Genomic DNA, 27,979 nt, shown 5'->3' with positions numbered 1-27,979 from the left:
CTCTGCAGTGCTCCTTCACCTGAGGCTACATGAACACTTTCAAATATCTCCTTTCTGATGATGGTAAGCGGAATTCTTCATTCCTATAATCTCACCTTGAGCCTAAAACCCCACTTTGTGCTGACGAGCATCTCCTTAAGGTCCTGAAAAATTTGCTAGATGGTGTCATAGGTTTCACAAAGACCACCAACCTTTGGGAACAGATCAAACGCCAGCTAATATATTTCTACAGCTCCATGACCTATATTTGAGATCAGGCTTAAAAAATAAAGGCACGTAGATCAATTATTAGCCTTTAATAAATCTTTACGGATATTTCACTTTTTTTTTGTGGCAAACCTTGTAGACATTATTAATTCCCACCCCAGTTTTAATGAATGGCTGTGCCAATGCTTAACCTCAAGAAGTCACGTGAAATGAATTATTACCAACAATTAATTATGCTGTAATAAGCCAATAAGAACAACCTTTATCTCAGCCACTGATCAAATTAATTAGAATTGACTCCAGTAAACAGTGTATTGTTTATACTGCTACTTATGCATAACAAATTATTTATTTTCCAAAATGCAAATGTTATACTTCACATTAGACCACTGAAAGCATTTGCCTCCTGCTTAAACCTAATGAACCTTCATTGTGCTTGACTATCCATTATTCCTATTTAAACGGTCACAAATCAAGAGTTTTAAATTACAGGTCACTCGTATCCTTTCTAAAAAATTTTGCAACTTTGTTGATGATTTCACTTAATGGATGTCACTGTGTAATTGTGAAAAGTTGGGGGTTGTTCTTTTCATAATGAAATATTTCAGTATATCCAACTAAGTGGAAAAAAAGCTATTTCCTTAGTGAGTATCTTTCCTCTGTAAGCCTCTAAATCAGTAGCATAGTGCGGTTGCCTGCTACTATGTGTCACACGCCCAAGGGGATTTCTATGATCTTTCTGAATTTTTGTGAGCAAACCCTTTAGCTCTGGACTTCTCAACATCCCTCTCAAAGTGTCTTTTACCATCACAGAATCCCAGAATGTCAGGGGTTGGAAGGGCCCTGGAAAGCTCATCCAGTGCAATCCCCCCATGGAGCAGGAACACCCAGATGAGGTTACACAGGAAGGTGTCCAGGCGGGTTGGAATGTCTGCAGAGAAGGAGACTCCACAACCTCCCTGGGCAGCCTGGGCCAGGCTCTGCCACCCTCACCCCAAACAAGTTGCTTCTCATGTTTAAGTGGAACCTTTTGTGTTCCAGTTTGTACCCATTGCCCCTTGTCCTGTCACTGGTTGTCACCGAGAAGATCCTGGCTCCATCCTCCTGACACTCCCCCTTTATATATTTATAAACATTAATGAGATCTTCCTGACTTAGCCAGACAAAGTCACAGATGACCTGAGTGCTGGAGATGGTTCTGCTTCAGCTGAGAGTTTGGAGTAAAGAACTCCATGTGTCCCTTCCAACCAGCACTTCTCTGATTCTACACCTTGACAATAATAATGGTACAACTAGTTCTCTTCATTCTCCATGTTAAATTCATGGACTTATTCTGGATGAGACAGCACAGTTTGAACATACAAAGAAGCTCTGGCATCTTCGTTACCTTTAGCGAACTTTAAAACTATGCCTACGAGCAAATTAAACAGTACCAGGGATCATTTCCAGATACTGGAATTAAACCTCTTGAACTGTAAATTGTAGGAATGGTCACACTGTAAATGTCTCTCCTCTGCCTACATGTGTGTGCATTTATACACTTGCATGTATATAACTACTGAGTTGGGACATAAGTAAGGACCACCTGAACCCTCTCCAAAAATGGAGTTTAAGTGTGTGAGTGATGGATTCCCTGTATTATAGGTCATACATGAGCTGGCACACGCGCTTTCAGTACCCATAATGATTATCAGATCAGAAATGAGTGTGGTTGGAGGATGCATGGGTATATATAGTCATATAAAATTAACCTCTGCTCCATTGTATCTTTTCTAAGCCTGACAGAAGTCTCGACTCCACTCTGCCCTGGACCAGCTGTTGTCATTCACATGAAAGATTCTCCTGTATATCAAATGCAGACTTAAAGAAGGGATTAAAAATATTTCTAAATCAAATTAAAAAGTACTTTCATTTAGCAAGCTTGCATTAAAAATTAAAAGATGTTCATAAATACCGTGTCTATAAGCTGGTCTAAATCTATCTGAAACGCCCCACAGTGAAGTCTTACATCAGTTATTATTGAAACATTAAATGCTTTTCTTACAGGCTTACAGCAATCAATTTAACTTTCAGTCATCTTGTACCCATATGTGCTGCTCCTGTTGATGAAATGGCCATCAATAAAGGAATAGATGGCTATGAATTAAAGCAAGCTCTACTTAATCACATTAATCCAGAGTATGTTAAAGGCTTCAATTTTCTAAATAATTTTGGGCTTAATGCCTCTGAGATGGGCAGACTGCTCTATTGATGCAGCATCTGGTCCAATTTAAGCTGCATTGTGAAGGAGGAATTGTTAGGCCCTTGCAAAAATAAGGAAGACTGACAGTTTTAGGGATGCAACCGAAACTGCTACAGCTGAGACAAAAGATCCTGCAAGATCTCGAGAAAGCCCTACGACAATTAAAAGGCGGCCCACTGCTCTGCAAATGCAACGCTGCTGTTCAGTGAATTGTATATGATTAACTTACTCGTCCTGATGGGATGAGCACTCCATACACTTCACCATCACTGTATTTTCCAGCCATTGAACATCCAACAGCTGCTGCTGTGAAATATGTTCACTTACCCATTACATTGCGTTACCAATTAGAGAGGAATTATTTAAAAGGGAATGGCACAGCCACTAACGCTATCCTTGCATAAGCACCAATTTCTGGCTTCAAGGTTTTTCGGTTTGGTTTTGGTTTGTTGTCGTAGTTTTCTTTTGCCTTTTTTCCCCAAGGGTTTGTTTATTGTTATTATTATTATTATTATTATTACTACTACTACTATTATTATTATTGTTGTTGTTGTTGCTGTTGTTGTTACTATTCCTATTGCTAATACTATTGCTATTACTATTATTATTCCTATTGCTATTGCTATTTCTGTTACTACTCCTATTCCTATTCCTATTCCTATTCCCATTACTATTACTATTGCTATTGCTATTGCTATTACTATTGCTATTGCTATTACTATTGCTATTACTATTATTATTACTATTCCTATTACTATTACTATTGCTATTGCTATTCCTATTGCTATTTCTATTACTATTGCTATTCCTATTCCTATTCCTATTCCTATTCCTATTCCTATTCCTATTCCTATTCCTATTCCTATTGCTATTACTATTGGTATTGCTATTACTATTACTATTACTATTACTATTGCTATTGCTATTGCTATTGCTATTGCTATTGCTATTGCTATTGCTATTCCTATTGCTATTGCTATTACTATTGCTATTGCTATTGCTATTGCTATTACTATTACTACTATTATTTTGGTCGTGTAAAGGTATCAGTTTTACAATAAAAGAAGATTTACGTTGGTCTGTAGCACTGAAATGCTGCTGCATTCAATTAAAGAGAGAGAGACAAAGTGTTTTAGGTACCTGTGGGGGAACAGAAGCCTCCACGGGGAATTAGGGGGTTTCAGAACATTTCTGCACGAGAAAGACTTTTTAAAACCCAATCTTCATAGAAGGTCTTCAACGAAGGAGACAGCATGTTATAGTCCATTTACTGGAAAAATAAATTACCTTTGCTACTAATTTTTGGTTATGTTTACTATGTCAAACTTAAAGAAGTTCTAGGGGCAGATCTTTTTGTCAATGAAAATGAAAACTCCAATGAACTCAGCGCATTTGCAGAATATACGTAAGTAACGAATGAAGCCATCGCCACATTCTGTCGAGCTGCAAAAATGTCTGTCTGAAAGCTTGTTTCAATTAAAAATAAGGTTTTCATGAACTATTCAGAGCAGGTTTGGGGGGCAGATATTGCACATAGTATGTCTTACCACATACTATAAAATTTGGACAACTATCAAGTGCCAAAAGAAGGTTTTATATGATAGACTATAACATCTACTTCTGCATCCTACAGGACTAAAAAGGAGACAGAAGTTTAAAATGGGGATTAAAAATTATGTTTAACATAAAGTGTTCATAAATATAGTTCCTTTGCAGCTAATAAAACAATTTAGTTATCTAAATATATCAGTTCAAGTTCTCTATGACTACAAAACATGAAAGAAAACTTTAGATTTCCCCTTGTTACCAATGCTTTCTTGCAACACTCACTACCAGAAAAATCCACGTAGCTGTATATTTCAAAGCACTTTATAAGGTGAGATAAAGTATCCCGTTTTATATAAATGAGGACAATAGGCAGGAGGAGTCGGAGGTTATCCAAGTCAGCCTTGGAGCCAAGAATAGATGGTAATCATCGGCATTTCAAGGTAACAGCTCAGACGAGATTCTCCTCCTTCTTTCTGCATTAAGTCCAGCGTTAAAACAGCTGCTGAGGAATATGACAGTCAAAAGCTACAAAAGGAAAGTGTATATATATATTTATATATAAAGAAGAAAGCACAGACTGACTGTGACAGCGGGGCTGCATAAGAGGAATTTCTGCTACCCACTTGCTATACGAGTGTAATGAAATGGGAAGATCTTCCCCTACTGCGTTCAGGGAGAAGTTTCATCTCTAGGAGGGGTTTCCAAATGTCGTATTGCGGGTGTGAGAATTACAGTGGGAGTTTGAGGATTCTTGGAAGAGATGAGAAAAGAGGGAGGTATCTTCTATGAGCTTCCTGAACAAAGTTACCTAGAAAAGGTTTTATCTGATCTTTAGCAAACACAACGGGAGCAGCAGTTCTAATAGGCGAATTGTTCCCCAAACTCTGGGCCATTCTTCTAATTAAGAGTCATTAAATAGGCCTAAGTACAAATAAATAACCACTTATTGTGTCAGTAATACAAAAAGAATCCGTATCCCAGTATAACACTATGGCAACAGCTTTTGTAAGATACTCTTTGGCGCTGCTGTTTAACAATTCAAATGCACAAAGTTGAGAATAGAGGAGATAAAAAGCAACTAAGTGATACCCCTGCTCAGAGCTCAATTGTTTTGATGAATTCTGCCCTCACACGTTATATGAACATATCACGTGTAGACAAATTCTATTTCACGGTAACAATGAGTCTGCATGGAGAAAAGTCTATTATCATATCGAAAATAAAGCAATTAGAAAAGAATCTAAGGCAATAAATAGATGAATATGCAGGAAGACACTTGGCTTTATGCTCAGTTGGTCTGCAGAATTTGCCTTCTCTATCTGTTGTGACACTACTTATTTCTGCACCTTTAGTAGAAGATCAAAACTGCCTATTTCAAGAGCGGTAGCAACAAAATGCAGCTTTGTTGCAAAATTCTTCCCTTTTTAATTTATTATTTTATTTTTCATAGGTGCCTGAATAAGTCATCCTTCAAGCGAGCTTTAGAAATAATTCTCTTTATTACAGAAAGGTCCTTAAATCCCCGCTGCTATATAAAAGATACTGCTAATCATTAGTGACTTCGGTGGGGTACAGAGCACAAGAATCGCTGGGCAAAAACAGGACAGTATTTCGCTCTTCCTAGTTAATTAGATCTGAAACAGTGGGAGCTGGTATCAAAATGCTGCACACCTTTGGTGTGACAGCGCTTGGTTCAAACACCTGCTCAGGAAATGTGATGCCTGGATCCCAAATGGCTCAAAATAAGAGTCGTGCATCTTTAGAGAGCATCCTGACTACCAGGCTAGAGGATATGCTCAGGAAGAACATTCAGAACATGTCCTCATGAAGAAAAGCCACTGGGTAGCTACAAATGCAGGATTAAAGATTCATTAAATCATTTTGGTTGGAAAATGATTAAGCAAGTGATTGGGAATGATTGGAAATGATGAAGGGAGTGGAACATCTCCTGTGGGAGGAAAGGCTGAGGGAGCTGGGGCTCTGGAACTGGAGGAGACTGAGGGGTGACTCATTCATGGGGATCAAGATGGAAAGGGGGAGTGTCAGGAGGATGGAGCCAGGCTCTTCTGGGTGACAACCAATGGTAGGACAAGGGGCAATGGGTACAAACTGGAACACAAAAGGTTCCATTTAAATTTGAGAAGAAACTTGTTCCCGGTGAGGGTGGCAGAGCCTGGCCCAGGCTGCCCAGGGAGGTTGTGGAGTCTCCTGTGCAGACATTCCAACCCGCCTGGACACCTTCCTGTGTAACCTCATCTGGGTGTTCCTGCTCCATGGGGGGATTGCTCTGGATGAGCTTTCCAGGTCCCTTCCAACCCCTGACATTCTGGGATTCTGTGATTCTGTGAAAAGGCCTTCAAGATCAACTAGTCAAACCACTAACCTCACACGGTCAAGTCCACCACTGCCCCATGTCCCTAAGAACCTCATGTCGGTCTGTCCAACCCTCCAGGGCTGGTGACTCCAGCACTGCCCTGGGCAGCCTGTTCCAATGCCCCACAGCCCTTTGGGGAAGAAATTGTTCCCCACATCCAACCTCAACCTCCCCTGGCGCAACTTGAGGCCGTTTCCTCTGCTCCTGGCGCTTGTTCCTGGGGAGCAGAGCCCGACCCCCCTGGCTCCAAGCTCCTTTCAGGCAGTTCAGAGATCAGAAGGTCTCCCCTCAGCTCCTGTTCTCCAGCTGAACCCCCAGGTCCCTCAGCCGCTCCATCACACTTGTGCTCCAGCCCCTCACCAGCTCCATTGCCCATTATCACTCAGTTTCACCCATGAAGTATCATCTTGCTCCTGTGACTTCTTCAGATGGAAATGCTACTGTCTAACGACAGCCAAAGCCACCCCTCCAGTGGGACACCACACAGGCTCAGCAAGCTGACCTCAGGCTTTTGGTGACGAAAGCCATCTTCTCCTCCCCCTCCTAGAGGTGCTAAAACACGTTAACCAATACTCTAGTACCAGCTAACAGGAGAGCAGCACTGTTTTTATGGCTGACAAGATTCCTGAGAACTGTCACAGCGTGCATCATCTGGTGACCAACAACAGAACCCAGGGAATGGCAGGAAGATGTGTCAGGGAGGGCCAGTTGGACGTGAGGAAAAGGTTCTTCACCCAGAAGTGCTGGACACTGAACAGGCTCCCCAGGGAGGTGTCACGGCCCCAACCTGACAGTGTTCAAGAAGAGACTGGACAACGTCCTCAGACACACGGGGTGACCTGTGGGGTGTCCTCTGCAGGGACAGGAGTTGGGCTCCATGATCCTGGTGGGTTCCTTCTAACTCAGGACATTCTGTGATTTTGTGATTCTATGATTCTACGATTCTATGCTCCAGTTTAAAATGCAACAACAGCCAAGAACCCCATGGTCAGTACAGTTGAAACAACTTTCTCTTCACTTGCTTTCAACAGGCAGGGGCATGTATGTACCAGTATGCTAAGAAGATGGCTTAACATATTAATTAAAATTCTCTTACAGTTTCTTTTGATTTCTCCAAGTGTCTGCAGCAATCTGCTGTCTCTTCTCTTAGTCTTATATGGTATGCATAGGGACAAAAGGACGTTATTTCTTTTCTATGCTTTACCCAGCAAGGTCACAGTCCATGTCAAGTCCAGCATTCAAAACATTAATGACACCTTTTTTTAGTATTTTTGTTCTACTGCTGTGCTATTTTAGTAGAAAGAAAGCTGTATAGAATTTATGGAAATGTGACATTAGAACAGAATCACTTGAAGACATTTCAGCTAAAATTAACATTTTTCACTCCTCGGAACTAAAACAAAAATAGTTTCTAATTGAATCACATCACTGAATGAACACTGGATAAAACCAAGTGGGGAACTAGTAGACAAAAAATAAGGTAAGCCATGTGTCAGGGTTGGGTTTTTTTCCAGGTAGATTTGACCTGTGTGTTGACACATGTGTATCCAAGCACGGCCACCATATATTTTTGAGCTCAGTAATAGGAACAAAAGTGTCTCCAGGCACCACATGCAGAGTCAAGGGGCCAAAGCTGGTAATTCCTTCTTGAGAACTCGGAGGATCCATGGGTTTAAAGAGCTAGTTGTGAATGTTAGTGTAGACAATAAACCTCAAAAAAGGTTGAAAACAAAGAGTAGGGCAGTCACAGAGTCCCAGGCTGGCTGGGGTTGAAGGGACCTCTGGAGATCATCCAGTCCAACCCAGCTGCTCACACAGGGTCACAGAGCAGATCACACAGGTGGGTCCAGGGGGTTTGAATGTCTCAGAGCAGGAGACTCCACACCCGCTCTGGGCAGCCTGGGCCAGGCTCTGGCACCTCCCAGCAAACAAGTTTCTGCTCATGTTCACATGGAGCCTCCTGTGTTTCAGTCTGTGCCCGTTGCCCCTCACCCTGGCGTTGGGCACCACTGAACAGAGTCTGGTCCATCCTCTGACACCCACCCTGAGATATGGATCCCATTGATCACATCCCTCTCAGCTTCTCTTCTCCAGCTCAACAGCCCCAGCTCTCTCAGTCTCCTCATCACAAAGATGCTCCAGACCCCTCAGCATCTTTGAGTCCCTCCCTGGACTCCCTCCAGTAATTCCTTGTCCTTCTTCAACTGGGGAGCCCAGCACTGGACCCACAACTGCAGATGGGGCCTCCCCAGGGCAGAGCAGAGGGGGAGGAACAACCTCCCTCCACCTGCTGCTCACACTCTTCCTCATGCACCCCAGGTCCCATTGGCCTCTTGGCCACAGGGCACATTGGTGACTCACGGTCACCCTGTTGTCCCCCACAACTCCCAGGTCCTTCTCTGCAGAGCCGCTTTCCAGCAGCTCAACCCCAACCTGTGCTGGTGCCGGGGGTTGTTCCTCCCCAGCTGCAGGACAAGTCCACTTGAGTTTCTCAGTGTGAAATATTTGTTAGTAAATACAACAGGCCTTGGATGACTCCTTGGCTCTATGGCCAACTGCACAACAGAACTCACCTCGAGACTCAACTAACGAGGATTTGTGCATTCACGCTGCTAATTGGGTTTGAGTAATTATACCATATAAAGCTTCATCTGGGGCTGGGAATTGTCCAGGACAAGCTGCTGGCTGTGACCATATCAGGGACTACCAAGCACTCTAGTGGTGTGACTGATCATGTACCCATGCCCAAATCTGTTTCCTGTTCAGTTTACTGACACAGATGTAACCTGTGTGCACCTGTGACAGATCTTCTGGGGATGTCATTCGTGTTGACAACAAAGCAGCTTCTTCAGAAGCCAAAGAGAAGGCACCTTTCTTACCCTGCTGATTTAGCGTCTACAGCTCCAAGTGGTCTCTACCCGAGGCAGGCAGCTTCTCCTCCTTTTGAAGTGCAAAACCTTAGACTAAGGTCTAAGACCTAAGACCTTAGACTGGCCACTTAGTCCACACCAACACACTTGAAGAGATCTTGATGTGGAAATGAGGTGTGCTCTTAGTGCTGTTGGTGGCCACAGTTCACATACAATTCGAATCCAGTGTAGACGAACGGCAGCAGCTGTTGTAACTATGGAGTAAAAAAACACCTCTTGCTAGCAGCATCCTGCGAGAAGCACATCAGGGAGGCTGATGCCACACGATGTGCTGCCATGAACAAAGATCCTTTCCTGCTGCTCAAGTAAAAGCCTCCAAAGGTGCATTACAAAAGCGTTTTGAAGAAGTAACCATTCAGAATTAAAAAAAAAAAAAAACAAAAATCTGATATTTTCATATTTCCTATGATGCCTCCACAGTTTGTTTTTTCCCCATTACCATGTTTTTTGTCCATTTCCCACTTTACCTGTTGCTTTGAGCTCTAGTGATGGTACAGAGATACAGCAGGTCGCTACGGAATACTCATTAATAAGGCAGAGAGTCAGTAAAGCAAATTAAACTCTTTATATTTACTCCTCACAATAAATACTTCATTCCCGGACATATTGATACCCAGCTGCCATGAAATAACCTTCAGCAAAATAGCATTTAACTATAGCGAGTTTTCTTTGAAACTTCTTGCCCAGGTTAAGCACCAGAGTTAATGAAACCACCATTTCCCCTCGTATTTGCGGATGCCAGAAATAAAACCATATTGAAGAAATGGATAAACAAATTAATACAGAAAAGGTCATCGGTGATTTTTAAACACTAAATCACTAATATCTGGAAGCCGTGAGGTATATGAGGATGGAACTCATGATAACTTTTGATGAAGTAGATTGCTAGATTAAATGCGCCCTTGGTTTCACACAACACAGCAGTTATGTTTCAACTCGTCAAATACTTTCCCTTCATTATCTCCCTTTTTTGATATTGTATATTCCAGGAATTTACAGAAAGATAGCTTAAATAAAAAGGGAACTGGGTTCCCGAATGAAGACTGAAATAAACCTTTAAGTGACTCAGTCAAGCAATGGTTGACATAATTAATTAAACAAATCTAATATCCCAGGGTCAAGAAAAGAGTGATCCACCCTCCCTCCTGCCCAAACTGTAGGAGCAGACAGGTCCCACACAAGAAGACATGATCTTGAAGTCCATGAAAACAAGCAGAAGAGGCCTGTGTATCAATTGGACCTCAGTTATCTTTTGTTTGAAGCATCTTGTGTGGCTTGTGAATTATCCCTTGAGCTGTGGTGGTAAAGATCTCTGCTGCAGAGTCCTCTACACGTCAGTTACGAGGGATGTTGCACCATATTAGTGAGGAAGTTTCTACTGATCGAAATGGCAGATTTTCCATCACTTTTGGTATTCAAATAAAAAAGCAGATAATAGTCCTTTCAGTGGCTTAGGCTTTGTAGTTTCCTACTGTGATTACAGGTAGAATCATAGAATCATAGAATAGTTTGGGTTGAAGGGACATTCAAAGCTCATCCAGTCCAACCCCTGCCATGAGCAGGGACATCTTCACCAGCTCAGGTTGCTCAGAGCCCCGTCCAGCCTGGCCTGGGATGTCTCCAGGGATGGTTCATCCACCACCTCTCTGCCCAACCTGGGCCAGGCTCTCACCACCCTCAGTGCCAAAATTTCTCCCTTATATCTAGTCTGAATCTCCCTCCTTTAGTTTAAAACCATCACCCCTTGTCCTGTCGCAACAGGCCCTGCTCAAAAGTCTGTCCCCATCTTTCTTACAGTCTCCTTTTAAGTACGGAAAGGCAGTTGTACTTAGGGCATCCAAACTGACATCATGCAAACATAAAGTGATGGAGCCTATCATAGAATGGTTTGAGTTGGAAGACACTTCAAAGATCATCTCGTTCCAAACCCTGCCATGAGCTGGGACATCTTCACCAGCTCAGGTTGCTCAGAGCCCCATCCAGCCTGGTCTTGAACATTTCCAGGGATGGAGCATCCACATCTTCTCTGGAGAACCTGTTTTAGTGCCTCACCACCCTCATGGGGTAGAATTTCATCCTTATATCTGATCTAAATCCACCCTCTCTCAGTTTAAGTCATTGATACCTCACGCAGAAATTCGCAGATGGCATCTTACACCTGCTCTTATGACCAGATCATCATTTACAGCCTATCCCAGCTTTACAATCACCGCATTTTTCAGCACACAAAAGCATCTTACAATTTTTTTTGTCTCTTTTAAGAAGAATTGGCCTACAATGAATGTATTTGAGTCCCAGCCCACAGCAAATCACCAGCAGTTAAACTGAAAAATGACTTCCTTCATTTCTTGGCTTTACCAATATAAGTCAGGACTCCTCAGACTGCTTAACCTCTCTTAGAAATTATTTCTTGCTATGAACAGTTATAATCTCTCGATATTTTATGAACCTTTTCCACCAAAAATGCATCCTGAGGCTGACCAAAAAATTTTGCAACTTTGTTGATTTCACTTAATGGATGTCACTGTGTAATTGTGAAAAGTTGGGGGTTGTTCTTTTCATAATTAAATATTTCAGTATACGCAACTAAGTGGAAAAAAAGCTATTTCCTTAGTGAGTATCTTTCCTCTGTAAGCCTCTAAATCAGTAGCATAGTGCGGTTGCCTGCTACTATGTGTCACACGCCCAAGGGGATTTCTATGATCTTTCTGAATTTTTGTGAGCAAACCCTTTAGCTCTGGACTTCTCAAAATCCCTCTCAAAGTGTCTTTTACCATCACAGAATCCCAGAATGTCAGGGGTTGGAAGGGCCCTGGAAAGCTCATCCAGTGCAATCCCCCCATGGAGCAGGAACACCCAGATGAGGTTACACAGGAAGGTGTCCAGGCGGGTTGGAATGTCTACAGAGAAGGAGACTCTGCTTTACTTCAGAGTGATGCTCCCTATAACTGCAGCTTCTCCCTGATTTCTTCCACCTTTATCTCTACCCCTCATGACATCATTTTGCCTGTTGTCTTTCCTCTTTCTTCTGACTTGTAGTCTCAGTTTGCTCACCGTATTTCATATCTTACGTATCAAGAAAGGTTCTCACGGACACAAAGAGCCACAGGCAACTCAATAGAGTTACCACCTGTAGTAATCACTACTTCTGGAAGGGTCTTTTGGTAGAGTGAGGAGGCTGGTGTTGTTGGCTTGGTTTGGGGTTGGTTGTTCTGTGTTTTGGTTTGGTTTTGGTTTTTAAGTTTGGGTGGTTTTTTCCTTTCTAGTGTCTCCAAAGTAAAAACAAGATGCAAGAAAACCCCACCAGCCATAATAACAAGTGAGCATTTTGGTAACATCACCCCTCAGTTCCAGCAGGACAGGGAACTGCTGGAGAGAGTCCAGCGCAGCCACCAAGATGCTGAAGGGAGTGGAGCATCTCCCGTGGGAGGAAAGGCTGAGGGAGCTGGGGCTCTGGAGCTGGACAAGAGGAGACTGAGGGGGGACTCATTCCTGGGGATCAGTATGGAAAGGGGGAGTGTCAGGAGGATGGAGCCAGGCTCTTCTCAGTGACAACCAGTGATAGGACAAGGGGCAATGGGTTCAAACCGGAACACAAAAGGTTCCACTTAAATTTGAGAAGAAACTTGTTGGGGGTGAGGGTGGCAGAGCCTGGCCCAGGCTGCCCAGGGAGGTTGTGGAGTCTCCTTCTGTGCAGACATTCCAACCCGCCTGGACACCTTCCTGTGTAACCTCATCTGGGTGTTCCTGCTCCATGGGGGGATTGCACTGGATGAGCTTTCCAGGTCCCTTCCAACCCCTCACATTCTGGGATTCTGGGATTCTGTGATCTTTTTCACAACTACACCATGTTCTCACGCCTACAATGAGGAGCAGTTCCCTGCTGCATCTTCTGTTTTCAGACAAAGGGACACGGTGAACATCACATCACGGAGTCTCTTCTGGAAATGAAGATCCTTTGGGAACTTAGTGCAGGCTCCAGGTCAGAAGATTTTGTCTTTGACTTATTCTGTAATGGTTCTTTCAACCTCTGGGGCTATCACATTTTCGTCTTATATATATCTTTAATAAAACCAGGAGATGAGAAAGACAGAAACAACACATCTCAGTGGAATACAATTCAAATAAAGTTGTTAATAATAAATAATGTATTTAGTATTTATAGTGCCACTCCTACCTAATCCTGTGATTACAGGCAACGCCGAGATAAACAGATAAAAGGGAATAGCAGTGAGGCTATTAGGATTTTACATTTGCCACAAGGCACAATCAGGTATCTAAATAATAAATATCAGTTTAATTTCTTCAAGGCTGAATCAGCCATATTAACACTGAGAAGTCAAGTTCTGAAATGCAAAGATAAACTCAGCCTTGATTAAAGATGCAGCAGAACTCCCTAAGCAGAGCGGCCACTGTCCCATGTGGACATGGAGCTTTTTTGTTTGGGAGCAATATTTATTCTGCCTTTTATTTTTAAAGCATAGATCTATAGAATACTTCTCTGTGTCCTGGCACACTAAGGTACGATGAAGTTTTCTTGACCAACAAGAAGCTCTTCTGTCAAAAAAGAACCTGTCAGCCATGTCAACATAGACAATTTTCTAGGCAGAACTGCAATGCAGCACGTAACTGAAATTCAATGCATCTGTTGTATTTCTTGTTGCCAAGGCTTTAACGTTGCAGCAGCATCTGCTGTCACCTTTCCAAATGATGCTTTTTTGAAGTGAAATGGGTAGATTCATTTTATTTCATTACTTAGCAATTGCATCGAGGGCAAAGTAGAGTTTATAGGGTTATACCAAAGTTTAGTTAGTCTCATAACTACAGAAACGCAATGTATTTTGTGGCCTAGGTAACAGGAATTATGTATTTTCTACAATATCCTGTTCTTCAACTGCTAAAAAAACTACACAAAACACTAATATCCACAGTAAATGACATTAACTTTGATCGTTTTGTACTTCGATTGGTAGACCTTTCCTTCCTTCCTTACAGGTGAACTAGGCAAAAAAAAGGGGAGAGGTGAAGCAATTGGGCAATTGTATCAAAGCACATTGTACAGATGAAGGGCACGATGAACTCTGATAGTCTTAACAGAATCTATAAATCATTAAAATCCCTATATCCTGTTCTTATAAGGAAAAAAAAAAAACCAACAGACAAAGGCACAACAGGAATCTATTCTCTTGACAGCAATTTAATAATAAAAATGTTCTGAGCCATTCCCATTACTGCTTGGAAACTTTAATCTTGAGGTCTTAGTTTCTACTCACGAAAACCTTCAGATCCCTTTATAAACTACAGAAAGTTAAGGGAATATTTGGAGTTTAATTATACATTTAAACAGTCTGGAGAGTCAGACCCAGTTTGGAATAGTGTTGTGACATCTAAATGAAGGGTTTTTGAAGCAATATAAGACACAGTCTCAACACACTGATAGTTTAGGACATTCACCTGTATTTTTTGAAGAATGGGAAGCCTTCGAAGGAGATATTTTGCCATATGACACCTTTGCTGTATTGCTATTAAAAACTTGTAAAAATGCTAGTCAGATTTTCTGGTTTTGCCTTCAATGATCATGCTGTTCATGCATACGTATGTCAAATAAACCCCACATCACAGAGCCAAACCCTCCATTCTTAAAGCAAAAGCATCCAAACCATCAACCTGCTGTTGACTTTACAGGTTGTCTTGCCTTCTTTTTATAGTATAACTAAGATGACGTAGAGATGGAATTAACTTTGTAAATCACAGAATCACGGAATGGACTGGGTTGGAAAAGACCTCAGAGATGATCAAGTCCAACCCTTGGTCCAACTCCAGTCCATTGACTAGATCATGGCACTAAGTGCCATGTCCAATCTCAGCTGAAAAACCTCCAGGGCCGCTGAGTCCAGCACCTCCCTGGGCAGCCATTCCAATGCCTGACCACTCTCTCTGCAAAGAATTGCTTTCTAATAGCCAGCCTCAATTTCCCCTGGCAGAGTTGAAGCCCATGGCCCCTTGTCCTATTGCTGATGCCTGGGAGAAGAGCCCAATCCCCACCTGGCTAGAACTGCCCTTCAGGTAGTTCTAGAGAGTGCTGAGCTCACCTCTAAGCCTCCTCTTCTCCAGATTAAACAAGCCCAGCTCCCTCAGCCTCTCCCCATAGGGCTTGTGTTCAGGTCCCTTCCCCAGTCTTGCTGCTCTTCTCTGGACCCGCTCCAGCACTTCAATCTCTTTCCTGACCTGAGGGGCCCAGAACTGAACACAATACTCCAGGTGTGGCCTCCCCAATGCAGAGCACAGGGGAAGGATCACTGCCCTTGTCCTGCTGACCACGCTAGTTTGGATACAGGACAGGACTCACTGACCAAAGGGATCGGAGGTAATAGAGAAATAAATTAATTTTCCTTTCTCTACCCTCTTCCATCAGCTATTTTGACGTCTTCCAGATGACACTTGGAAGCCCAGACATATTAAGGAGAACTGGAACTCCTAGGTAGAAGATTCAAAAGAATAATTGTTATGCAAGAGGCAAGACCATCCCTCAGAAAAACGTGGGTTTGCTGCATAAGAAACAAGAAACAACTTCACAATCAAGTGTTTTACATAACTCAATGCAGAAACTAAGTCCATGTAGCATACTGTTATATTGCATTGTTAATTATAGAGCAATGTGACTTGTCTACAAGAGAAAATGCTTCAGAAAGCTACTGAGAGTTGACTAGATTATTTAACTAGCTGAATATACTGTTATGTTCACTAAGCCTTCTAACTAGTATTGAATAATAAACGGGCACATTCATCTATTTTTCTTACACTACAGTCACTGAAGATAAAGAAAAAAACCTGAAACAAAATAAAATTACCTGTTTAGACGTTATCAGCTTGAACCATAAGCCTATAAACCGCACTGTTTCTAAGAAAATCATCGTTAGCTGTGTATTTCAGATGGTAATTGTGCATAACCTGTTTATGAATAACAACAGTGGTGTTTTTAGCTTCTGATTTCAGTGCCACTTGAGCTATGCAGATTTCCAAAAGCTGATGAATATACAGATAAACAGAATTGTTCTGAACATCTGTAAGCAAAATATGAAAAGCTGTTTCATACTGAATGAACATCCTGGGTTGTCTCCTGATGGCCAAAATCGCTGTATTTATGCACTGAAAATAGCTCAAAATCCTTCACGCACTCCAAAATGCTTTTTCAGATTTTTATTTGCATGGCTGTCACCATAAAATGTAAAAATAATTTTCTAGCGCTGTATTCACAAGCTTCAAAGTAACTCAATTATCCCTTAAATGTCAATTAAGCAAGGCAATACCCTATCAACTGACTGGAGAATCTTCAAATGACCGGTCCCACATGTGAACAGGGTAACACTGAGCTGACCCCTTCAAGCAGAATCATGACTGTCCTACGTCCCCAAGGGAGAGGTGAACCAACCACGCTGCTCTTCTTCTAAGCCTGGAGGTTTGGCTTAAGTTTTCATGGGGCATCAACAGCATGTCATAACAGCTCAGCCACCACCTGAGTGCTGTAAGGGGAGCCTTCCAGTACCTAAAGCGGACCTACAAGAAAGCTGGAGAGGGACTTTTTGCAAGGCCATGTAGTGACAGGACTAGGAGTGATGGCTTTAAACTGAAAGAGAGGAGATTTAGATTAGATACAAGAAAGAAATTCTTCCCCATGAGGGTGGTGAGACACTAGAACAGGCTGCCCTGAGAAGCTGTGGATGCTACATCCCTGGAAATGCTCAAGGCCAGTCTGGATGGGGCTCTGAGCAACCTGGGCTGGGTGAAGATGTCCCTGCCACGGCAGGGGTTGGACTGCATGAACTTTAAGGTCCCTTCCAACCCGAACCATTTTATGATTCTATGAAAGAGGTCCCACCTCAAATCCTGTGCTCAGTTTTGGGTCCCTCAGGCCAAGAAAGCGCTTGAGGTGATGGAGCGAGTTGAGAGAAGGGAATGGAGCTGGTGAGGGGCTGGAGCACAAGTGTGATGGAGCGGCTGAGGGACCTGGGGGTTCAGCTGGAGAACAGGAGCTGAGGGGAGACCTTCTGATCTCTGAACTGCCTGAAAGGAGCTTGGAGCCAGGGGGGTCGGGCTCTGCTCCCCAGGAACAAGCGCCAGGAGCAGAGGAAACGGCCTCAAGTTGCGCCAGGGGAGGTTGAGGTTGGATGTGGGGAACAATTTCTTTCCCAAAGGGCTGTGGGGCATTGGAACAGGCTGCCCAGGGCAGTGCTGGAGTCACCATCCCTGGAGGTTTGAACAGAGACAGATGAGGTTCTCAGGACATGGGGTAGTGCTAGGTTTACATTATTGTTGGACTCGATGATCTCAAGGGTCTCTTCCAGCCAAAATGATTCTATGATTCTATACTTCTATGATTCCGTGATTCTATGATTTAGTTTGGATATAAGCAAGAAACTTCTTAAAATGGGGTGGTAAGAAACTGGAACAGGCTGCCCAGAGTAGTTGTGGATGTCCCGTCATCATAAGTGTTCAAGGTCAGGTTGAATAGGGCTTTGAGCAACTTGATCTAGTGAAACACAACGTTGCCCACAGCAGGGAGGGTCGGAACTAGATGATCTCTCAAGGGTCCTAACGTAACCCAAACCATTCTACGGTTCTGTGATATAGAATACGCGTGGATCAGATGATAGACATATGATCAAGAACAGTTCATGCATCCATGAATATCCAAGAACAAGAGACTGAGTAAAATCTCATCGTCAGCAGGCACACACTGACCTGCCTCCGCAACATGTAGGCAGAGCATAGGTGCATAAATCAACAGTGCATGGCCCACATCTTTATCTCCAATAGAAGTATGGATCGTGAATGTACATATAGATATTTTACATCTGAATTAGCTCTTCACATATAGGCCTCCAGTTACTTTTGTGCTGTCTTAAGGGCGGCTGGGTCATGCTCAAAAAACTGTCAGACGTGACTATAGGGTGGCACGTGGGATATTCTCAGACATCTCGAATGCCGTGAAATCCTACATTTAGGCAACTGAATCAAAAAAACCCACCATTGGTTAATGAGTTTTGAGAGACCTCAGTATCAGGAAAAGAGTAAATGGACTCTGTTTTGCCTGAGATGTAGCAAACCATGTCCTTTAGAAGAAATGTTAAATGTTTCATCCAAAGAATTGCTGCTTTTTTTGTTTGTGCCAGAAAAGTGCTGGACTTGAGTAACTTTCCTGCAAAGATTGTCAGGGCTGCATGGGCTGGAAGCAAAGCCCAAAGTCTTGCCAAGCGGAAACTGTTCCGATGTCTCTGATGTCCTTTCTAGAGCTGGATTTAGAGGACATGTCTGTTTTTATCATAGACGTGATCTTGGCAGAAAAGATGAATAAGAAAGTGGCAATCGCACAGTGAATAACTGAAGTCGACTATTTCATAAGAACTGTTCTTCCCAGTTAAAACTGTGGCAACTAGTCTGGTCAATGGGGCGGAGTCCAGTTGGAGGCCTGGATCTAGTGCAGTGCCTCAAGGGTCGGTACTGGGGCCTGTATTAATCAATATACTCATCAATGATTTGGACAAGGGAATAGAGTGACTGTCAACAAGTTTGCTGGTGACACCAAGCTGGGAGGAGTGGTGACACTGGAAGCTGTGCTGCCATCCAGAGACCTGAACAGGCTGGAGAGTTGGACTGGAAAAATTAAATGAACTAGAACAAGAGAAAGTGTAGAGTCTTGAATCTGGGCAGGAACAACCCCAGGTTCCAGTGTAAGTTGGGGAATGACCTGTTGGAGAGCAGTGTAGGGGAAAGGGACCTGGGGGTCCTGGGGACAGCAGGGTGACCATGAGCCAGCACTGGGCCCTTGTGGCCAGGAAGGCCAATGGTACCTGGGGTGGGTTAGAAGGGGGTGGTCAGTAGGTCAGAGAGGTTCTCCTGCCCCTCTGCTCTGCCCTGGGGAGACCACACCTGGAATATTGTGTCCAGCTGTGGCCCCTCAGTTCCAGCAGGACAGGGAACTGCTGGACAGAGTCCAGCACAGGGCAACCAGTGACAGGACAAGGGGCAATTGGGTACAAGCTGGAACACAGGAGGTTCCATTTAAATTTGAGAAGCAACTTGTTTGGGGTGAGGGTGGCAGAGCCTGGCCCAGGCTGCCCAGGGAGGTTGTGGAGTCTCCTTCTGTGCAGACATTCCAACCCGCCTGGACACCTTCCTGTGTAACCTCATCTGGGTGTTCCTGCTCCATGGGGGGATTGCACTGGATGAGCTTTCCAGGTCCCTTCCAACCCCTGACATCCTGGGATTCTGTGAACTAGAAGCAGTCAGATGGCAATAGCTGAGCTCTCTTTACAATAAGTATCTTAAGTGAGTTCAAAGATAAAAAAAAAAAAAAAAGAAAAAAATTTAGAATAAAATAGGGGTGGAGGAAGACAAGTACGAAAAAAATATCATGGAGAAATCAGTAAATTCTGCGACTCAGTTCAGCTGCACAACTGGGAACAGAAGCACGTACTACATACACATCCAACTTATCTTCGCACAGACAAGGCTATGGAACACACGCTTATGCTTCTGGATATCTCTGAGAAAACAAATCCTCCCCTGTCCAGCATCTGGAGGCACATAAGCATCTATAATGCATATGTGTATAAAAACAAGCACTAGAAAAATAACCTCAGCTGTGTTTTTGCACTACAAATCCAAGTAGAAAAGCCATCAGAAAATAAACTTGAAAGATTTTTCCCATTTCTTTATGCCAGGATTCTTATTATTTAATGACCATTTTGCTTTTTGCTCATTATTGATAAAATACAACACAGAAATAAAGTAGCTACAAAAAGCCTTCAAAGTGTCTCAATCAAACACTAAGCTCACAATACTCTTGGTGTACTAGAACCATGAGCGAAGTTGTGCTACACATCTTCATTTATATAAGCAATCTGATTATTTAATATCCAGGTCATTAGACAGTGGGCAATAATTACCAGACAAGTTTTGGACCACATATGCTTCGTGCAGGCAAATGATGGAAATCCAAAATACAAGAGGGCCAAAATATTAGGAAGAAATGCATCATTTGGATAAATAAGAAGGATCGTTGATCCTTCCATAAATGATGCTTTTTGCTATGTTTTTCAGGAGTTCTGGTTATCTACGCATCAGTTATTACTAAAGGCATGGCGGCCCTTTTGTTATTCGAGACATTTTAAAATTTCTATACATTAAACATTTTCACGTGCAGGGCCATGCCTACTGTTACATGTTCCCACAAAAAATTCTCCCCAAATAAATGTTTTCTTCCGCATGTATAAGACAATTTGTAATCAGTACAGTATCACGTGTAAAATCGAGGTATTTGGACAATGCTCGTAACAACACACTTTAATTTTTGGTCAGCCCTGAATGAGTCAGGATGATCATTCTAGGTTGCTTCCAACTGCAATAGTCTATTCTATTTTATAACACTTTAAAACATCTCTTTTCGCCTTTTTTACTATTTCCAGAAAGTTTCTGCTTTTTCAGGTGCCTCGCAGCTCTTCTCCACAGTTACTGAAGCGTCTGTTATTTGTTTGTTCCACTAAATTTCTTACACTCTATCAAGCCTTTTCCGACAGGTTGTCAGTGACAACAACATATCAACTCCAGCATTTGGCATAAAAAGCCTTAACAAGACAATAAACCAAAAGAAAATCTCCAAGCTGTTCTCCAATAGTGAGGATAGGGAAGGAAGAATTTGCTTCAACGGCAACATCAGTCAGTTGTCTGCCAGTGGTTCTATGTTTTAGATAACAGAAAGAACCATACTGGGGTATTAGTGTTGTAAAGGATTAGTATAAGAGTGCAGCGAAAAATAAATGCAAGGGTTTGGTGTGGAAATTACAGGATGCTGTGCATGGGTGGTTAGTAGGTCAAGAGAGGTTCTTCTGCCCCTCTACTCTGCCCTGGGGAGACCACACCTGGAATATTGTGTCCAGTTGTGGCCCCTCAGTTCCAGCAGGACAGGGAACTGCTGGAGAGAGTCCAGCGCAGCCACCAAGATGCTGAAGGGAGTGGAGCATCTCCCGTGTGAGGAAAGGCTGAGGGAGCTGGGGCTCTGGAGCTGGACAAGAGGAGACTGAGGGGTGACTCATTCATGGGGATCAATATGGAAAGGGGGAGTGTCAGGAGGATGGAGCCAGGCTCTTCTGGGTGACAACCAGTGACAGGACAAGGGGCAATGGGTGCAAACTGGAACACAAAAGGTTCCACTTAAATTTGAGAAGAAACTTCTTCATGGTGAGGGTGGCAGAGCCTGGCCCAGGCTGCCCAGGGAGGTTGTGGAGTCTCCTTCTGTGCAGACATTCCAACCCGCCTGGACACCTTCCTGTGTAACCTCATCTGGGTGTTCCTGCTCCATGGGGGGATTGCACTGCATGAGCTTTCCAGGGCCCTTCAACCCCTGACACTCTGGGATTCTGTGAACTGTATAAAAAATTAAGAAATTATTAATAATAACAAAAATGAGAAGTTTAGACTTCTCCGTACAGCCTCGGAGTTATGTGGAAAGAAAAAGAATGTGTGTGTTCATAGTCAGTTAAAGGCAAAAGCAAAATCAAAACTTGCGCTTTTTCTAAGGAACACACTTGCATAATTTGAAATAGAATTCATTTCCTGACAAAATTATTATTTCTTTCTGCTCAGAGTCTTTGTATGTATATGACCTTATTATTTACTAGGGGCTAACAATGGGACGGGCACACCATTGATTTCATTACAGTTTAGGACGCAAGGCGAATACCAGGGTTGACTAAATACCAAATCTCTTTAGTTGCCGCAGTCACTCTTTGTCGTCATCCATAATCTGACAGGATTCTGCTCACAATCCTTAAAAAGCAAAGAGACTTACCTGAGCAGACCTCTTTGTAGGTAGGATTTGGAGTGTATCCTCCTGCGTAACCCACTTGAGTGGAGTAAACTCCCTTCTGCCTCCAAAACTTCCTCTCGGCTCCCCAGAAACAGCCCATACCTGGATATTACAGAAAGTACAGAGCGTTATGTCAAAATTCACTCAATACTCAATCAGTCATTTGGACATTAACTGATACGGGTGACAGTGGAAGTGACATCTATAGCCAGCACATGATGGTCAAATGTTTCCCAAGGTTATGGATGGAATAACTGTACTGTGAAATCCATTCTGCATCAGAGCGCAACTCAAATCAAGCTTTATTTGTGCTTCTGAATATTAACATGTCACAGAGGACAAACCCTATAAAGGTTCAAAGGCCCGAACAAGGAGATTTCTCATGCATATTAAAAAAAAATGTTACTTAAAAGGCAATTGCAGTATTTGTACAGCACCATTTTTGCTTTGGTTGATTAGCAAGCTGTCAAAACACAATAATTTGTATTAATGGCAATGAGTTAATTAATCTTCTGCTTTGAGGCACACACAGTCTTAAAAGGTGGCAGTAATAATGGATTAAATTATATGCTATACAAGGGAAAAAATGCTTTGGTTTAGCAATTTCTGCATGGCGATATTTGATGTTCAGACAAAATTTTGGTGTGGCCAATTATCAAAGGACATCGGGCTGTCAATAGGTGTAAATTAGCAAAACTGTCCTGGCAATAGGAATCAAGCACATTGTGTGAGAGCCAAGGGGAAGGAACAAACAAGACTTACACTCAAATTCTCCGATGGTTTAAATAGTTACAAGGCTTTAGCGACAATTTGGAGGACTCTCTGAAGCTGAAACATGTCATATACACTCTAGTGTTCTTTAGCTTATCCCTGATTATGGGTGATGCATTTTGGCTTTCAGCAATAATGTATTTCCTTTTATTATTCCTTTACAAAAGCATTTGAAATAAAAAGTTGTAAAAATAAGATAAATATTAAATACGCTACAAAATCCACAATGGGTTTTCTATTGACAACACTGCAGACAACAGAGATGTTCCTTCAATGTACAGCTGGAAGAACAAAGCGGTCCCTTCTATCAACTATGACGGCTCACAAGCACATATTCTTCCTCTGAAACTTCGGATATTAGCTTCAAATTAAAGAAACTTATGTTGCCCGACTCCTGTCCTTGCAGTTGTAATGCGCCAAAATGACCCAGATTTCTCTTTCTAATTCAGGTGCTCAAACAAGACACATAAATTAGGAGCCCAGCCCGCTCCTGGAGACCATGGAAAGAGGTCGGCATCTCCTGAGGACAATTCAGCCACAGAAGATATACATTGCTAATCAAATCACAGCCATTCTCCCTTGACTACAGAGATGGCGACAGCGATTAGACTTGAGTTCCTCAGCTAAATTAGGCTGGTGCTAAACTGCTGTGGGATCTCTCTTGAAACTCCCTCACATTTTTGCAGAAAGAACAATCAGGAATTCTTATTTGAGAAATTTTTCAGGCATTCACACATCACCTATCTAACGGTGATTTAAATTAGAGTGTATTTCTGTACCTGAAGTCACTATTTTATGTCAAGTAAGTCCAAGACGTTCTCCAGTAATTACGCCCCTCGGTCGACTCAATGGATAAAGGGTGAGACAGATTTTACACATCACTCTCTCTGTGTTGCACAACACAAATGTCAGATGCGTTGTCATTGTCCAAATCGAGAGCATAAGTAGAGAACGTGACAACCAATGACAGGACAAGGGACAATGGGTTCAAACTGGAACACAAGAGGTTCCACTTCAATTTGAGAAGAAACTTCCCAGTGAGGGTGGCAGAGCCTGGCCCAGGCTGCCCAGGGAGGTTGTGGAGTCTCCTTCTGTGCAGACATTCCAACCCGCCTGGACACCTTCCTGTGTAACCTCATCTGGGTGTTCCTGCTCCATGGGGGGATTGCTCTGGATGAGCTTTCCAGGGCCCTTCCAGCCCCTGACATTCTGGGATTCTGGGATTCTGTGAACATCAGCAAACCCTGAAAATCAGATTTCCTTCCCACACAAGATGGCACTGGCACTGGTGAGGCCAAACCTTGAGTCCCATGTTCAATTTTGGGCCCCTCATGCCAAGAAAGGCCTTGAGGTGCTGGAGCGAGTGGAGAGAAGGGAACGGAGCTGGTGAGGGGCTGGAGCACAAGTGTGATGGGAGCGGCTGAGGGACCTGGGGGGTTCAGCTGGAGAACAGGAGCTGAGGGGAGACCTTCTGATCTCTGAACTGCCTGAAAGGAGCTTGGAGCCAGGGGGGGTCGGGCTCTGCTCCCCAGGAACAAGCGCCAGGAGCAGAGGAAACGGCCTCAATTTGCACCAGGGGAGGCTGAGGTTGGATGTGGGGAACAATTTCTTCCCCAAAGGGCTGTGGGGCATTGCAACAGGCTGCCCAGGGCAGTGCTGGAGTTACCATCCATGGAGGGTTGGACAGATGGACATGAGGTTCTCAGGGACACAGGGCAGTGCCAGGGGTGGGTTAACGGTTGGAATCTTTGACCTTGAAGGTCCTTTCCAAACAACATGATTCTGCGATTCTAAGCCAGAGCATGTACAAGGGCACAGTCCATGTCCACGTCTCATCCCAAGTTGGGTCACAGATGAGAGGGAGCCCAGAGCAGTGAGCTGGGAAGTTCTCCTTGGTTCACCGTGAGGACAGCCTTGGAACTCCTAGTTTAGATCCAGCCTTTGAGTCTAACCCAATAATTTCTTAGAACTATATTTTTATCCATGTTTCTCATACCTACACCTAAAACTGCATGTGAACACAAGTATATCTGCAAGTTCCTTGTAAAAATACCATATGCCCCTGACAAAATTCTGTTTGCAGTACATTTGAGTGATGTGAGGCAGGCAGGTAATACTCATGAACATTACTTTAACACGGAGGGTATGCAAATTCTTGACTTTTTTACACCGTAACGAGGTCCAGAAGCAAAGACAAAACCACACATTTTTGCATAGGAAGGCAAATTCCAGTTAAAATAAAGCCCTTGAGCTTCATCATTCCTGTCTGCAGTTCTTTAGTCTTCATGCCCAGCCTTTGAGATGTAAGTATATCTTGACTACATCTTCATACTCTTTTTCTACGAGGACATTTGGAGGCATTACACAATTAAACTGTGATGAAGAATCTATTTGGAAAGTGCATCTGATTTTGCGGAAGTCAACACAGAAAACATCATTTTTAAAAATCACAACTGGGACAATTGTTTAATTACGTGAAAGGGCTGTTGTATATCAAGTCTACAACAGATTCCAATAAAAAATGTATTTCCATTCCATTTCCAGAGAGTGAAAAGTGAGGAACATAGATTTCCATGGCCATCCATGCTCTAACAAACATTGTTCCTCCTGGTAACCATAATTTATTCTATTTAAATTTGGTATTTAGATAAGCAAGCCCAAAGGAGGATGGAGGCAGGATCCATTTAAATCTCGTCTATCTTAAATATAGATATTTAACTACACAACACTGCCCGGTTATTCTGCCTGTTTTAGCACTGTCAAAACTTGGTGGTCTCAGAAATCATGGGGTTCTTCTCTACTTCCCAGAACAGCGTCCACTAAAACACGTTATCTTGAAAAAATGGGCACCTTTCAGTAGTTTTCTGGTGGTTGGATTTAGGTAGAGGGCAGAAGAGGGAATCGGAATTCAGATAGAAGTGGGCAAACTTAGGCTGTATTAGACCGCTTCCCAAGGTGCCTTTAATTTGTTTTGTGGGTTGTTTGTTAGATCCTAAGTCTGTGTCTAAGTGTGAAGTACCAAAAATAAACATCAGCCCAACACTAAAACTCAGCGCTGTGCATCCTCAATATTACAAGGGAAGTTTGAGCTCCAACTGCCAAAAATACCAGTTGGTTTGGCAGCAGGTGACACCAAGACCCTCAAAGAAAGGGTCAAAAAAGCCAATTATAAAAGCCAATTTAGCAAAGTAATGTTGGATGGACAAGCATGGTGAGGGGTGGGGAATGAGCTTCGAGCTTCTTCATCTACAACAAGGAGCAGTAGAGACCACATGCGAGTGCAAAGGAGTGACACAAATTTAGGAACAAAACCCAAATTCAAGCCTGAGTTCACATACAGGCCCAACTTCAAATACGAAGAAGAAACACTCATTATTTTCCTATTTACTCCAAAAATTTTAATGCTAAATAAATCCCTAACTATCTGAAATTACTCGTCATCTGGGTAGAGCTCACTGACTGTCCTTGATCAATAATTATTAGTTAGGATACTCTCATTGATCGCTCTCTGATCTGTTGATTTGACCTAGTGGCCTAAATCCTCATCATGGTTTCTTCCACTTTTTCTTCTTCATAACCAGTTTATGTCTAAATCCACTCTGCCCTCCTTGCTCTGAGAGACAGACATTTGACTCTTTTGGTGAACTATTCTCACCATTTCTCCGATATCTTGCACACAGAATAAATCCTCACATCCATAGAACAGATAGAATTGAAATCTTTGTCATAATAAAACAACCTGCTAGTAAAGGGACCTAATTTTCAACAATCCAACACTAAATTGCTTTCCGCAGCATTAATACATTCGGCGGTTGGTGTTTGTTATGCTGCTAAAGTGGCGCCACGTTCTACGGGGAAATTGTCACAAGGAGAGGAATATTAACAATAAAACCCCACATAATATTCCGGACTTAAGACACATCAGCTCATGGAATGTCTGTTCTTCGGAGTGCCGGCTGCCTTAAGCCATGTTTAATGGGAACAATGATTAGTAAAATGGGGAAATAATCTCAGTTCAAGACTCGGAGTACAAAAGAGTATACTTGCCCTAATTATTATTACTCTAGTAAGAAAATGGAAGAAATAAATAACTAAAAACCACTTAGAAGAAAAATAAAAACAAACCAGTAAAATACGGCAGGTAAAGAAACATAAAAGCAAAATAAGCCAGTCGCAATTTGAAACTAGAAAACATGAATGTGATTTTAAACTGTTCATGCAATAATCCCCAGTACTGGTGGGTGCAGCTTTAGAGTTGGACAGAATTCCACAGGCATTTCTAAGAGAAACAAAAAGCAAAGGAAATCTGAGGGAACATACCCATGTTGAACATAATGGGTATTGCACTGTTTAAGCATTGAAGATATTTGTCACTTTTTAATTGCTAATTTGTAAAACAAAAACTATTATTTAAGTGACGGGTTTTGACTGACTTAATTGGAATTTCAAAAGACATTTGAAGATTCTTTTTGTGTTTGAACTTCGAAAACAAACAGATTCAAATCTTTAAAGGTTCATTCATCCTTATAAATAACAGTTTGGGGATAAATGCTAGCACCCCTATTCCTTTCTAGCACCCACATCCATTTTCTCAACTCTTCTCTTTCTATATCCACACACATATACATCTTCCGAACAATCCTTTTTGTACCCAGCCTTATGAAGGAACATGTGTTTCCATAGGCAACCCAGATCATTTGCAGATTCATAACGAGTAGTCAGCAGAAGCTGAAGGATTTTCCTAAAATAATGAAAGCAAATTGTGACTCTGATAAGAGAGAGAAACGTCCCTTTGTTGATCCTTCATAGTTCTGGAATATTCCAAGAGAATAATCGAAGCCCAGGTGTTGACTTTCTAATGAGATAAATAGCTTTAAAGATTACGTTAACCATATTGACTAGGTGGCCATTGACTGCAACAGGAGCTTATGCATTCAAGGATTAATTTAGTCACCTAAATGGAGAAATTCAGGGTCATTTGAGATGCTTTAAGGTATCCAAGACATCTACCCACACAAGGCTGAGATGACACAGGACTA

The 27,979-nt window shown here is 42.6% G+C and overlaps 1 protein-coding gene across 5 annotated transcripts in view; it reads right to left on the bottom strand.

Annotated features, from left to right (window-relative positions):
* MSRA (methionine sulfoxide reductase A) overlaps positions 1-27,979 on the bottom strand; it is a 303,524-nt gene that overhangs the window by 149,021 nt on the left and 126,524 nt on the right. For all 5 annotated transcript variants that reach the window (XM_065055610.1, XM_065055612.1, XM_065055611.1 and 2 more), the window contains one exon: positions 22,152-22,271. In XM_065055610.1, the coding sequence (XP_064911682.1) occupies positions 22,152-22,271 (120 nt within the window). The remainder of the gene's footprint in view (positions 1-22,151; positions 22,272-27,979) is intronic.

The sequence above is a fragment of the Columba livia genome, chromosome 3 (genome assembly GCF_036013475.1).
Source record: "Columba livia isolate bColLiv1 breed racing homer chromosome 3, bColLiv1.pat.W.v2, whole genome shotgun sequence".
NCBI lineage: Eukaryota > Metazoa > Chordata > Aves > Columbiformes > Columbidae > Columba > Columba livia.
Note: the sequence above shows the minus strand (reverse complement) of the source record. Positions and strands in the feature narration are given on the sequence as shown.